Source organism: Patiria miniata, unplaced genomic scaffold, assembly GCF_015706575.1.
Source record: "Patiria miniata isolate m_02_andy unplaced genomic scaffold, ASM1570657v1 HiC_scaffold_7, whole genome shotgun sequence".
NCBI lineage: Eukaryota > Metazoa > Echinodermata > Asteroidea > Valvatida > Asterinidae > Patiria > Patiria miniata.
Genome location: NW_024037074.1, coordinates 21,677,123 through 21,692,018, shown reverse-complemented (window position 1 = coordinate 21,692,018; position 14,896 = coordinate 21,677,123). Strand labels below are relative to the sequence as shown.

Here is a 14,896-nt window from a genome sequence, read left to right as displayed (position 1 = left end):
GTCACTGGTGTCACACGAGGCTCTGAGGCTGGACCAGCCAACATCCTCTGCCCTAAGAAAAGTACATCAACCTACCACTGACCTCACAGAATTCATGGACCCAAAGATCAGATTATGAACCCTGGAGGTTGGGAAAAATATGCCACACCCTAAGATGTCCTTTTCCAACCTTCACAAGAACCAGCTAACACTAAATATCCACCCCTCCCCCATTTTTGGTGATGAGGAAAAAGAGAATTGAACAGGAAGGAATGAATGCAAGAATTTTGGCATTGTAACTGTTTCAGTGAAAACAGTCATTTTGCTTAAAATGTTCTTGATTCCAATACACATCAATATGTTAAACAGCTCCTTAACTAACTCAGATTTAACCGTCAACTTTCATGGCTCTGAATTATTTATGGTGAGGATGCAGGGTGATGATTTCTTTCTTTTCTTTCAGTCCATTTGATCAAGCTTTACTTGTGTATATACACACACACAGGGAATCCAGGTTTTTATTGTATGAATGTCCTGCATGTATTTTAACTAAGTTGACCTCATGTCACTGGTCAATAGGTCAATATTGGGCCGGCCATTCTCTGACCCTTTATCAGAGAAACTGAGGCAGCTTTCACCATGCACTTAAAAAACTCTGTAGCTTTTGCCAGATGAGTACTGTGTCAACATCTGTAGGAACAGAACTGACAATGAAAGTGCAAATTCCATGATGCATCCAGGGAGGCTTGGCTAGAAACATCACTTGTTCATGTATGTACATCATCACCCTTAAATACTGTGACTTTGATGTGGCAAGGGGGGTGGTGGGTGAGATATGACACAACAATTGATCCATTATCAATGGGGGAACACAAGCTCGTGCCAACTTGTCATCTGTGATTCCTTTGTTCAAGCTGAGTCATTAACAGGTGCAGGGCTGTCAATCATTCTATTGTTGAAAGGATGGACATGTTCACATCATGGATGGGAGTGAAAGCAACAAGGTCAAAAGACTTCTTGCTGTGACTAAGCACCGTCGATATATCGATATTACTCGATTATTCAATATTATTTTGATATCAATGTCGCCGATAGCAATTTCTGAATCATATTGAAACATTGAAATTTTCCATATTGAGGAATGATGTCGAAAATATCGAATATGTATCAGATTATCATCAAATAAATCTCCCGTTTGTGCTTTTACTGTGTTTAACGGTTTGCTGTATAATGAAATAAAACTCGGCGGCAACTTGTGCTTGTGACTCAAAATAAAAACATTGCGAAATGCCAAGCGGCGTCGCTTTGTGCTCTGCGTTCGCTGGATTCGCGGTATCCCCAATGTAACACCTTAAAAGAAACCGCCTGTTCTGGACAAACTGTCAGTGCTGAGATTTGTTTTAAAAAGTTTAAGCAATATGCTCCAGAGAAAGCCAATCCTATAAAATCCTGCAAAATCCTCACAGCCCTCCTTGTGGCTTTTAAAGAATCTAGGAAGGTCAGGTTGATAATAGAGAATTAACTGCATGCAAAATCTAACACATACATTTCAGCCATAATGCCCTTTTTTCAGTACAGAAACACTGAAGGCCCACGCATATTCCTTTAAAAGGGGCCTGTTTGATTTTGTTGATGGCATATGGCAAGCTTATCTTCAATCCAAGTTAACTGTTACATTACATTGTGTATCAACACAGGACACTTACAACAGTACCCTTGAGTAAATATGGCACTGAACCCACATCTAGCCAGGACTAGGGGTGTTACCATTCTGTTAAAAATGATGTGTCGCTTTTTCTTGGTCAGTTTTTTCACATTACTGTCCCTGTAACACATTTTCCACCAAATCACATTTCACAGGGTGTTTTGCATCCAGATCCTATCTTTGTTACTCCGAGTAAAATTTTCCTCAATTAATTCTTGGATCTTGGTGATCACAACTACCCAATTAATTTGCCCTTAAATCAAAAAAAAAAAAAGTTGTCTAACTGTGACTTTAAATCCACCTTTGGTTATCGGCAATTTTCCCTCGTGATGAGCCGTGACACTTTTATTGATGTGCCAAGCACTGACAGCCTCATTTTCTGTTAATCACACAGGAATTGACCATCATGGTAAAAGGAACATCTCTATTAAATATAACTTTAAACACTTGCCCCAAGCTATGCTATAAAAAAAGGACTAAACAGAGCTGAAATGAACTAATGTCATCCTTTTGGGATGTGTTTCCTCTGCTCCCTGTCACAGCCTGATCAAAAGCACCTGGCATTCTTACAAGGAAAAAAAACAATTTCAGGGCACAGGTCACACCCTAATTGAAGGAGATTGATACAAAATATTAAAAGATAAAAACACCCCTCCCCCCCAAAAAAAAAAATTGGTTTAATGTCCATATGAGCCAGTGTTGATGTTGTCAGTCTGAATGGCACACCTATCCCAGTTGCTTTCCTTTTTGCACATTTAGGTTGGAGACAAACAAAACAGACTTTTAACTCGTTGGTGCACAGTGCAGTCGCTAGCCACCTGCCAAGAAATCTTATATGGACATCTAGTCCAAATAATCTGTGCCCCAAAGGGTTAAGGGGTTTCAAAATTGCAGTTTGATGAGTTTCTTTTATACTTCTGGTTAAAAGTTTTACAGCATGTAGTTGAAAAAAATAAGGAACATATAACAGGAAAAGTCTCCAGACAAAAAGCCCATATACATGTACACATTGACTTTTCATTGACTTTTCATAGGCATATACTAAATGTTCTGCAAAACTGGTTCTCAACCTGTGTAAAACACAAATCATAGAAAAGTCATTCAGAGTTCAAACAAAAGCATCCACATCTTGACAAAGAAGGAGAGGATAAGAACTGAGCTGATTCAAACCCAGGGATAATTCCTTGCTTGTAAGGCTGAACAGAGGACGGTCCAAATCCCACTAGCACTGCCTTGCAGAGTACATGTCCAATTTCCTATGTGAATACCTGATGTTTAAGAAACGGCCGATCAATCAATCAAAGTGACCAGTCAGTCTGAGGATCTGACAATCAGTCACATGGCCAATCAATCAATGTCATATGACTAACAATCAATGCAACAATCCATCAGCCTGGAGTGTACGCAACCCGTTTCCTACTGTAGGCCTCTCAATGTCCCCTGGAGGGCCCAGGTCCAACCCCCCTTCCCGTTACAGAACATTCACATTTTGCAATTTCATTGTTCCTGCCGTTCGAGTGCTACAGTGCAAGCAGAAGCATGGCTTTCGTCAGGAGGGTGTGTAATCCACAAAATTCTTTTATTTCAGTAATACATGTACAGCTTCTTGGCGCACTACAAAATATATCCATGCATCTGTATTAAGAAACCATTTTGTAAGCCTTCCTGCAACTTGCCAGAAGCATTTTACATGTATAAGATGTGTGACATTTTTATATGGGGGTTGAGAAGATGCTTTAAGCAGGGTAACCTTTACTTAGAAAGTTCCAAATTGTTCCCACCTCGGCTCTTAGGTATTTGGGTTTCCAAGAAACAAACCGCAAGACAAGTCACTATCAGCCAGAGAGACAGTTTGAAACAGATAGCCATGGAGTCATCACATTGCAACAACTCCTGAATCAACATCGGAGGTCTCAAATAGCAGTTAAACACAAACCATACATCACCATCCTGCAGATGTCCCTAGAGCGGAACAACAGGAACAGCAGTGCAGAGGAGGGGGGGGGAGACAACACACCTGTTTCTGCACTCAACTAAACCCATCTGGTTCTGGTTACAAGGTGCTTTCACACTGGCTCACCATGAACCGGGCTCCAGTGCTGAATGAAAGGGTGTGTCCGCGGCCATTGGGACGCCATTCGCCAGTCGTATCTTTCCTGCCCCGAGGTAATTTCTTACAGCTTCACCTTCCTTCATAAGATGGACGGTTCCTGTCCAATAGGCTCCTGCAACACTTCTTAAGGTATATCTTCCTTCCTTCCTTCCCTTCCAAACAGAAAAATACAACAGGCGTTTCCAACAAAGCAGAGGAGATTCGCCCACAGGCCTGGGGAATAAAAAAATGACCACTCTTGCTCTATAAATTGCTCTGCATTTGTCAACAGTTATGATGAGACAAAGCAGACATGCCATCAGCTAAATCGGCGGTGCATTTGTAATAGGTCATCTCACTTCCCATGATTGACCTTATCTGCAAAGTGAAACTTTCCCAGTAAATTGTAGCAGAGAAAAGAACGATAGGAATAACATAGACGAAAGAAGTTACCAATAAATTCTCCTTATTTCATGTCGCATGAACTCATGATAGATGCAATATCTTTCTTTAAGATGAACCTCTTCAAGCATTAGTACCTCTGTAAGATTTTTATTCAGCTGCTCCAACTTTGACACAAATTTTGGTCCAATATTCAAATATAATTCCAACCCAGACACTGATCAACCATGGGCAAAACATTCATGGAATACGCATGTTTAAGTACGTAGTGTGGACATTCCTTTGTTTTCGTGTAGTTAAGAAAAACCTGTGAAAAAAAACTCATTTAACTCACACTGTAAAAACTCTTTCAACCCAAATTTGTTTCTATGATTCCCTTTAGTGTTTCTCTTCATTTTGCCACCGATAAACCTAACCCAAAAATGGCTCTAAACCTGTTATCCAGAGAGGGGAAAACACTGTGTGGACGTGGGCAAGTCCACACAACGTCGCTGCTACCTGGTTTATGTGGACCTCTTTTGTTCGGAAGTCCATACAGCGAATGTAATGCTTGTAAACCCATGCTGGAAAGTGCATGTTCAAAACACACATATCAAAATGTTAAAGTTCATGTACATGTATCTCAGTAACTGCATGGTTTCCCTACGAAACCCCAAAGCAAGGATTACGCCTAATAAGCACAAGCCTGACCTATTAAATCAATTGGATAGGAGGCTTTGCATGAGGGACTGTACAACTGGGAAAAGTTGGTGCATACATGTACAGCATGCCAAGTGGCCATAAAAGACAATTCTGAGAAGAACCAGAGGTATTACCACTTAAATCAAAATTTGTACAAATTTATTGTTTTTACCTTAATGCAGTTGCTAGGAAAGGTGTCCATTTGGAAGCTCTCACCCCTAATCAATAATTTTCTTGCTGAAGATTTAATGCATTTTAATCAATGGCAGCTTTGAGCTGTGGGGAAGTCGGAACTTGAAGACCCATAAATTGGGCCCAGATAATAGAAAGCAGCTTTGCTGCCTCATTTCCAGTCTTTTTTAAAAGCAGAATCCTCCCACCTTGGGGAAGTGATAAGTCAAAAAGTCTAGAGACCACGCCTTCTGTCGTAACGACTTGGGAGACAGCATCGATGTGTGACACACTTTTGGGGGACAGAAATCAATCATGTGCTAATGTTATCACTAACATTAAAATAGACAGCAATTATAGTCATGTGCCTGAAATGAACACAATTCTGTTCTAGTTTCCACTTCTTTTCTTCTTTTTAATATTCATATTATGGAAGAATGAAAGAAACAAGTCAGTTGCAGCCTTGCACAAGATACAAACTTTCTAAAATTATGAGGGGAAAAAAGTTCAGTTTAGGTTGGTTTTGTTCTGGTCATTAACCAAAATGTTTGACATATACCTGTATACATACATACAAACATGTACATGTACATGCATGTACACCTGTCACCCGCTGTAATGTAGCGTCAAAGCAAGGTTCTTTTCCCCCTAAGGAACAAGTGATTGCCCTACTTTAAAAGTGGTAATTGCAGAATGTTGTACGCGATGTTCATGCAGCTGCATTGACTTGAAACCATGCATACAACTGCAGGGTGAGTCAAAAAGAAAGTGACCGAATTTGAAAAATATTTGTAAAACTATTTCGCTTGCTCCACTTCATAAAACAAAACATAGGGATAAAGTACATCTTCTTTTCTTTTATCAGTGAAAATTTAACGTAATTTGCATACTCTACGCCAAAGTTGTGTCTATTTAAAAAAAAAAGATCACAAGACTTGGCTCCACAGCACTGATCATTTACCGTTCTACGAGCTGATGAACACCCATTCAGTACAATGAAACATGGACGTTTTCCCAACTTGAACGAACGAGAACTTGCGAAGGAAAACAGACAAAAATTGCCACCAATATTTCAGGGGGGAAAAAAAAGATGACTTGTTCCTCAGACTCAAAACACAAAATCTGACAGTAAAAATAATGTTTTAGTCTTGATTTCAATTATATTCAAATGTCATTTGTATTTGAATGCTTGTGTGTAATCTGTAATTCTCACTAAGCTCTATAGCTTCCAATTGCATTCCATGGACAGCTATAAAAACAGTTTCTTTTAGTAAAACATGCATGACTTCTGATGGCATGGATCAATTTCAGCAATTCTTTTTTTGTTCAGATGAGTGGAAGAACATGCTCTTTTTAAGACATACTTCTTTGGTGTATCAAATTTCATTGCTTAAAAAATAATTTGATTCGGGTCACTTTCTTTTTGACTCAGTCTGCATATGTACCAGATCAACGTTACTTGACATACATGTACATGTACATGCATGGTCGTAATTTATACATGGTAGAAATATCAGCAAACAAAATGTTTGGAGAGGCACACTATCTTTGAGAGCATGGTTCTAAGAAGAACCGTGCTGAAACAGGAAGCTGACGTACAGATTTTTATCAATTTTTATTTGGAACAGAATACAAGTTTACATGGAGGCTTGCTAGGTTCTAGGATTCCGAGTTTGATTTTATGATGTCGCTGCTACTATAGTCAAGATTCAATGTGTTGCCTTGATGATATTTACACAGTGGATATAGACACCTACTGGTAGATACACACTGTCAGCATCCTTGCTGATTGGTAAAGTCAAAGCCTGATCACCTGCATACTAAATACCAATATGATTGATGGAAATTTCTCAGACGAGCCAGTGTGAAGGGAGTCCTCCGATGGGATTCTTATCCCCTGCCAGATCAGTCCTCCGACAGACTACTTATTGATGACACATGGCAATCCCTATCTTGACTTGTCAATACTCCCAACGTTCCGCTGAGATAGGCTTTATTTCTCCTCCTTTTTTCTTTTAAGGGGGAGAGAACAAATCAATCAAATTGAGATTTAAGGTGGAAGCAGCCCCGTTGTGACGTTTTTCTTAATTGCATGCAGGTTCACTGGGCCATTTTTTTGAAAAGTTCTACTCCTTGGCTCCTTTTGGACAGCGTGATCCATCACCTCAATTGTGGTTTGACACCTCATCTCACCAGATTTAAACTTGATGAAATGTTGGAACACTTGAACTCAACGAACAGCACCATATTTCTCAAATTATATAGCATCCCAAGTTCCAATTTGTTGGGTGCACTAAACTGGAGTAAATTTGACATCTCAATTATAGAAATCAGTGACAGACACATGTTATTCCTGCTGGAGTTGACAGACTGCACACACATGTTTACCTGTAAGCTGTCCCATTGAACACCCAAGCAGTCTGGTCTACTTTACTCATCTGCTCTGTTTTCCTTACCAAAATACAGTGCAGCTGCCTGTCAAGTACTCAGGAATGAAATAAACCATCAATCCACACAGATAAAGACTGGTTCATAGTTGGCGCAAAAGCAGACGCTGGGAATTCGCACAAGTTGAACTCATTTCAACTCCAGCAAATTTTGCAACAAATGTTTTCTGACACCAAATCCGCTACACATTCACTTTCACGTGATGTACATGTACATGTACATGTATGATACACCGTACAATGTCTCCACTCCAAATGTTCCCAGGTGTTGTTGGTATAAATGTATGATTTCTTAGACTACATGTACAACATCTTCACACAGAAAGTTCATTTCTATTATGACAACTGCAACGTAATTTTCCTCATTTTTATTATCTTTCAATCATGTTTGCTAACATGATTCTGAAAGGGGGATTGGGCTCTTTTTGCGGAGCTCTAGGGACATATTTATACAAATGTAGCTCATAACCAAGATTTGCATTGTTTTTTGGGTGTTAAATGGGTACCGGCATTATTCAATGCTGGGAAGGTAACAGACTCGCTGTGGAGTTGGTATGGCGATCCCCTCACAGCAGCATTTCATGGACTCGAGTCTGGCCCAATCGCTTCGAAAGAGAGTTGGGCACTCCGTTCCTGTGAACACAGGTTCGTCCCCCTTTTGGGCATGTGCTGGCCATAGCAGAGTTACCTTTCATAATATGAGATTTGGACTGAATGCTACAAACAGGCATGATGTGCAAGACATCATTGCATGTATTTAAAGTGATGTGACTTTTCTAAATTCCAACCAGATGGTACACAAGAGAGTGTTAATATCACCTACAATCTATAGGCCAGCAAATCAAATCAAACGTGTTAAAAGTCTTTATAAAAAAAAAAGAGGAAAATTGAGTCAAACCCATGACTCAAAATTGACTCTTCACAGATGTCATACAATCCTTCAGGGATGTTCTGTACGCCGGGTTTCTCAAAATACAAACCTTTGGAATATAACTGACCTGACCGAGTGTCTTACCTCAAGATTTGCGAGATGGAATCATACAGACAACTGAGAACACTAACAAGAATGAGTTCATTCTCCTGAGAACTGCCTATGACATAGAAGTACAAGTCTACATTGCTGCGGTAGACACACGTCAGTCCTTCCAGCATTATGATTTCAGCTGCAGATAGAGAAAAAGAAACACAAAACAAGAAGGGGAAATGAATGGACTTGGTAACCATTTTATCATCGTTTGTTTTGCCCAGGCCATTGATCTTTTGAGTACCACTCTACTTGGATCATAGTTTCATCATAAGATTGCAACCTTAGGCTGGCTGTTTACCGATAAACTAAATAATGTACTTTCTTATGAAAGCCTGAAACTTTTTTTTAAAAGAGGCTAAACTGATATCCTTCAATTTTTTTTCCCAAATACTTTCTGAGTCACCATTATTTCAAAAGTACCAACAGCAATGCAATCATGCATTTATCAGCCATTTTGACTTCTTCTTTTACATGTACGTATTTTCTTTTAGCCTCCAGGGAAATTATAAGTTTCAGAATGGGAGGAAGCATGTAACCAAGGGCAATCACAACATGATGCCACATGACGAATGTTCAGCCTACGGCGACACATCCCGAGCCAATCAGTTGGGCCGTTCACTGATATCAAGAATCAGTTTAGTGAGGTTAGGTCAAAGACACCTCATCGCCTTCCTGACAAATATGGCCAGCATCATACAAAGTTCAGTTAGTGGTCCAATCAACAAACTCATATTTCTACGCAAAGGTCAGAACTTTAATCACGTTTCTCACAGGTTTATCAAGTACACGTATGACAGTCAAAAAGTCAGGTCAGTGGGAATGAACAATGACATAGGAATGATTCTGTTGCAAAAGCTCTGGCAAAGACTCATACATGTAATATATTTCTCCAGATCATTTGAGTGGAACTTAAGATTAATGCGGAGGAGGTGAAAATCAAAAGGAAGGTACATGTAACGGTACGATGTATGCTACTGGTCGCATCAAGATTCTCTGCTCTGCAATGGGCCTAATCTCTCTCATGACTTGAGAAACTGAACTCTTAAATGGCTTGATGGATAAATGTACAGTATCTATTTACTACATTAAACAAAATGCGGTTCTACAATGTGTCACACGTATACTATCCTTTGATTTAGTTTGGTCACCATGGATACTGATGGTATCTTCATCTGGCAGTGTACATTGTAAATTGCAAGTGTACAGTAGTCTTCTAACATAATAGGCCCTAAATCTAGCAATTAAGGCAAGCAACTTAACAGAACAAACTAAAAAAAAAAATCAGACACAAGTTGGACACAAAGTTTCACCCTCTGCCCGTAATCATGTAGATGGATTGCACTATTTGCCTAAAAGTTCTACACGTAGTCCTTGTTTTAATGGAGTACATTGTACATGTAGCTTCTGTGGTCTGCCTGTTATGCTTGAAAAACAGCTCCTTTCTATACATAGCTTAGTGGCTTTTAACACTGGTAGTGTATGAATGTCTGAAAGAGGGTAAAAATTAATGGCATATTGTATTGATATCGCTCAAACACTCCAGCATGTTCCTGTCTAGTTTCGGTGAGCAAAACACTTAGGCAACAGGGAGGCTGAACAATGCTTTCTTTTTCCCGCTTTTTTGTTAGAGATTTGCATTTTTCAAGGAGATTTACATTTATTAAGAGAACTTGGCATTTCTGGTATGTGTAGAATTAGATGACAAACAAAACTTAAATGTAGAATGTACATGCACATACTGCCTGTACATGTACTGTGCATAAACTAAGTTTAAATGCACAAACAGGATTACATTTTGTTGATGCAGAATATTTACAGCAGTGAAAAAAGTTCTTAAATCTTGGCCTTTTAGGTTTTATTTGTAAACTACACATCCCAGAAATGCCATGTTCTGTTAATAGATGTTAATCCCCCTAATTTCCCCCTTCTTCCCAGGGTCCACTTCAGGAATTCCTCCATTCAAAATGTCTCCAATTCATCAATGGGTAGTCACTTGAATGACTTCCTACCATAGACGAAAACTCACTTGCCTGTGCCTAATTCATTGACCTGGAAAACTAGAACGACTGCAATCCGGAATTGGAAATGAAGAAAGTCAAGAGTTACTCTTAACCTCGGTTTTAAGCACGTTTTTTTTTTTTTTCAAACTAAAACGGTAATGGACACCATTTGCAAATAATGTGTTTTTGCAAGTGATGTACAATCAATGTGAAGCACGTTAATAAAAACTATCCGGTCAAAATTTCAGCCAAGTAAATATACTGTTTGAGAAAACTGGGAGGTTGCATCTTCATTTTTCCCCATGCAAAGCATAGGTTTCCGTTGACAGTGCTATGGTTTGGTCCTTACCATCGCGAGAAAATGATGGGAATACCTCTTTTCTCAAAAATGACAGCATACTAGGCGCAGTGATTTCACAGGATGACTGATCCTATTATTTACTTACAATCAAGAATGACATTTCGTGATATTTTGATGGTTTCATTTTTAATGTTTGCAAATGGTGTCCATTTGCTTTGAATAACAAACCAGCTATTGACCTACAAATTGCCTTCATTCAATCAACCATAAAAAAATTAACCCGATTTTATTTTGGACAACTCCGGTCACTGCTTTTTGCAAGTCATCCCAACTGCGAACAAGTCCATCCAGGTCAAGCCAAACAAGGATCAACGCTGGGCTGGCCAACTATCCCCAAGCCCAAAGGCCTCGGGGAAGTCCAAGCGCATACACGCTTGGCGTAACCCACGTAAGACCAGGGTAGAAAGCCGACACCATGACTTAGCAACTAGTGGTCTCGGCTGAGGGGGCTAACCGGCCAGCTGTTCCCTATTTTCCCCCCGGTGGCATAGTCTCTCAACAGCGCTGGCCACTACGCTCCATTTGGTTGCCCCCCTCCACTGCACAGCGGACGGGGCTTCCTGTTTCAATCTTGCGGCATCCCCCGCTGCAGTCTAGATTTGGCCACGTGCTGTCTAGGCTAATTTCCTGGACAAGAGAGGTGGGGGGGGGGGGAAGCGAGAAAGAGAGAGGGGGAGCACCACGTACAGAGAACGATGAAACATGTTGAGTGGTGATACACAGTGCCAGGCACCAGGAGGCCAGTGCTTGAGGCTGACAGCTAGAAATCCTACACGAAAAAAAAAAGCGGTGGCCTTGGCACTGCGACCTCAGTATGATTTACACCAAATGCTAGCGGCGAAAAAAGGGAGCACACCAGGGGTTGCCCTGACTGGCCCGGGGGTATTGCCTGGGTTAACCCAGGGGGAATTAGGGTACTATGATGCGGGAACACTGTAGTGCACACACAAAGACTAAATACGTAGAAAAGGATGACATAACGTAGAAACATGTACTCAGTTGCGATAACAATTATGTGTCTCACCGTTAGCTTTGTGTGTCTTGCTGAACAGGTTCTTCTCAAACGCCTTCTGTTCTTTGGTTGTTGGATACGTGTCATCATAGTACTGAGGAAAAAATAAATGTACAAGAATTTATAGATAATATAAATGTAGGAACTGCAGGCATCATTTTATTACTAAAGTAACTAACGAACCTTTGGTGAATTCCATAATATTCACGTTTGAAGTCTGTCTCAGGTTTGTATCAAGGTTTGTATCTCTCAAATGACGTCACTGCCTTCAGATTGTCACTTGCATCGGCATTGTAGGAAGCAAATTGTCGTCGTGACGCATTTTGCCAGTGCCATATTTTGAATATATTTCAAGCAACATGCGCGCGTGTTTAGAGCATTTTGCACACTGTGCACACACGTACTTGATGGCATTGAATACATACATGTATGTAGCTCGACTTGAAAAGGTTGAAACTACATGTAGTTAGGCGTTAGTGTACACTACCGGTAGTGCATACATACATGTACGTACAGGTAAGCCAACCCCACCTCAGCAAGTTTGTGATTTATGTCTGTTTTCCTCATGGACAGCATACAGTACCAGTACGGTGAAGGGCAAGAACCAGTTAAACCACTATTGAATTTTGTGACGCATATTTCACAGTTTTTAAACCTACCTTTCTGCATGCCAGATTTCACATGATTTCTTGTCTTGGCCTTTTCAGCTTTGTTTTACCACAACACCTATCTTATTAGTTTATACTGAAGTCAGGGATTTTATGTTGAATTCATAAAGAGGTTTGTCTCCCAACAAAGCCGGCTCTTTGACTTATTCATGGTAACTTATACACTGAGGTAAACTAAAAGAAAAATCCAGCAGCACAACTGAAGAGCAACCCCTCAAATCAGCAAGTTGCCCCTGATAAATTGATTGGTAAAGTTAGTACATGTAAGCAGGAGGTCCTGGGTTCGATTTCCACCACAGCATGCCTGTAACTTCCACAGGCCTTCAGCAACAGGGCACCGGGCAGCGAATAAAGATGTGTTGATATATGGTACAAACCTCATACAACCAGTGTTGTGTGTTATATTATTATTCTTAAGTATACGAAAAAGATTTGTTTCTAAAGTCTAATGCCAACTTTCTTGCCATTTTGGTGAGGAACCTTCCTAGCTTTCCCCAAATTCTACCACCGTGCAAGAACCCCAAGGCATCAAGGACCAAATATGTAGACGTGACCGGATTCTATCTCCCACAATCCTGCAAAATCCTCTCAAAATCCTACTGGCGAATTTTGTAGGATCTGGGAGTATTAGGGTTAATCTGAGGACACAAATCCACTTCCATATCGATAAACTGTGTCATCTTTTGTTTCATCCATAAAATAAACCAACGAGTATCTCATGCAGTACAAGGTCCCTGTAGCCAAAGCCACACAAGTCCCCTGACAGGAAGAGCTACTTTGTCTGAAATTGACTCCAGATGGGCCAGTAGGCATCTATTGTTCTAAGCGCCCATGAATCATCGGCTTCATTGTCACAACCACTGCACTAGCTCCAACGTCAATTTGGCACATATGGGTTTCATCAAAGCTATTATATATTTGTTTTCACGTGGAAGGGAACTATTGTCATACAGGGTTCAAGATTAAAGCTTACCTGGGCATGACAGGTGGGTAAAACCAAACAGCATTGTGTCTATTACAAACTACTTTTTCTCATGCATATACAATATGGTGACTTGTTATACAGTTGCCACAACATTTAAATGTAAGTAAATATCTTACAAACACAGCTGTCAAAATTCATTTCCATGTAACAATGAACTGTGTTTTGGGACAGGAGGGCGCTTTGCTGACCCACTAACATGACTAACTAGAGTCAACTCAGGCCACTTTGCACAGCACTCATTGGTGGACTTTGAAGTCAAGGCCCATTTATGAATGTTTCTGTAAGCAAATAATGCAAGAAGTTTGAAATTGGGTAACGTCAGTCAGATTGCCAAGGTAAATGCTCATTGCAGTTCAATACATGGACATCTAGTGCTATACTTTTTTGTGTGCATTTTCGAAGTAAAAACTTCATCTGCTTAACTCACATTTTCCTTGAAGTATTTGGTGAAATTTGCAATGTAACTTCCTATTCATTGGTACCATGAAATCGTTTTGAGTGAACTGTAAAACTCACATTACCTCAGTACTGAAAAGGTGAAGATAGCAGCACTTAAAAGATATGCTACAGTATGAATGAAGCAATGGCACAGGAGGTGCAACATGCTGTTTACATTGATGCCAACATTAGTCATGATTGAAACAACCACAGAGAGGTAACCGGGGTTGACCTGCCCTTCGCCCACCCCCATCCTCCCCTCACCTCCCCCTGGCATGTACAATGTGGGTTTCCAACATCTCTTCTTGAGTTGATGAGTAAAAACACATTGCAAAATAGGCAAACTGGGTCACTCATGATAGTTGGATGTACTGAGTACCGAAATCACCACCTACTCTTGAGGAGTCTATTACCAACACACAGGCATTACCTTAAAAATATATTAAGCTGGAAAAACTTGGAACTACTCTTTAGGGAGGATTCACTTAGTTCACAGACATCCCACTTTACCAATCATTCTTTATTTCCTGCAATGCTCATTAAAAATTCCTCCACTCTGTTGTCTGTGGTATGAGATTTGGGAGTTGCAGTTCAAGCAAATCTACATGCACTAGCCCTAACCCACCTCAATCCCCCAAAATCCTCCTGGCGGTTTTGCAGGATTTTGGAGGATTGAGAATGAATGGTGTTTGATAAACCCGGGGATTTCGGAGGATTAAGGATGAGTGGTGTTGAAACACATAAACATTTTGCATGATTGAGGATGAATGGTGTTTGAAGAGGAGGATTATTTTGGAGGATTGAGGATGAATGCATTTTGAGAGGCAGGACTGTCTGACAATTTTGAAGAATTGAGGCGCTGGGTATCCTTTATTAAAACTTAAGTGCACATTTTTGGAGGATTTTGGAGGATTGAGGATGGTTCCTA

At 40.2% G+C, this 14,896-nt stretch overlaps 1 protein-coding gene across 3 annotated transcripts in view; it reads right to left on the bottom strand.

Moving 5' to 3' along the window:
* The window catches only part of LOC119744716 (coatomer subunit zeta-1-like), a 65,535-nt gene that overhangs the window by 38,771 nt on the left and 11,868 nt on the right, over positions 1-14,896 (bottom strand). For all 3 annotated transcript variants that reach the window (XM_038220792.1, XM_038220790.1, XM_038220791.1), the window contains exons 3-4: positions 11,890-11,971; positions 8,493-8,640 (exon numbers count right to left, since the gene is read on the bottom strand). In XM_038220792.1, the coding sequence (XP_038076720.1) occupies positions 8,493-8,640; positions 11,890-11,971 (230 nt within the window). The remainder of the gene's footprint in view (positions 1-8,492; positions 8,641-11,889; positions 11,972-14,896) is intronic.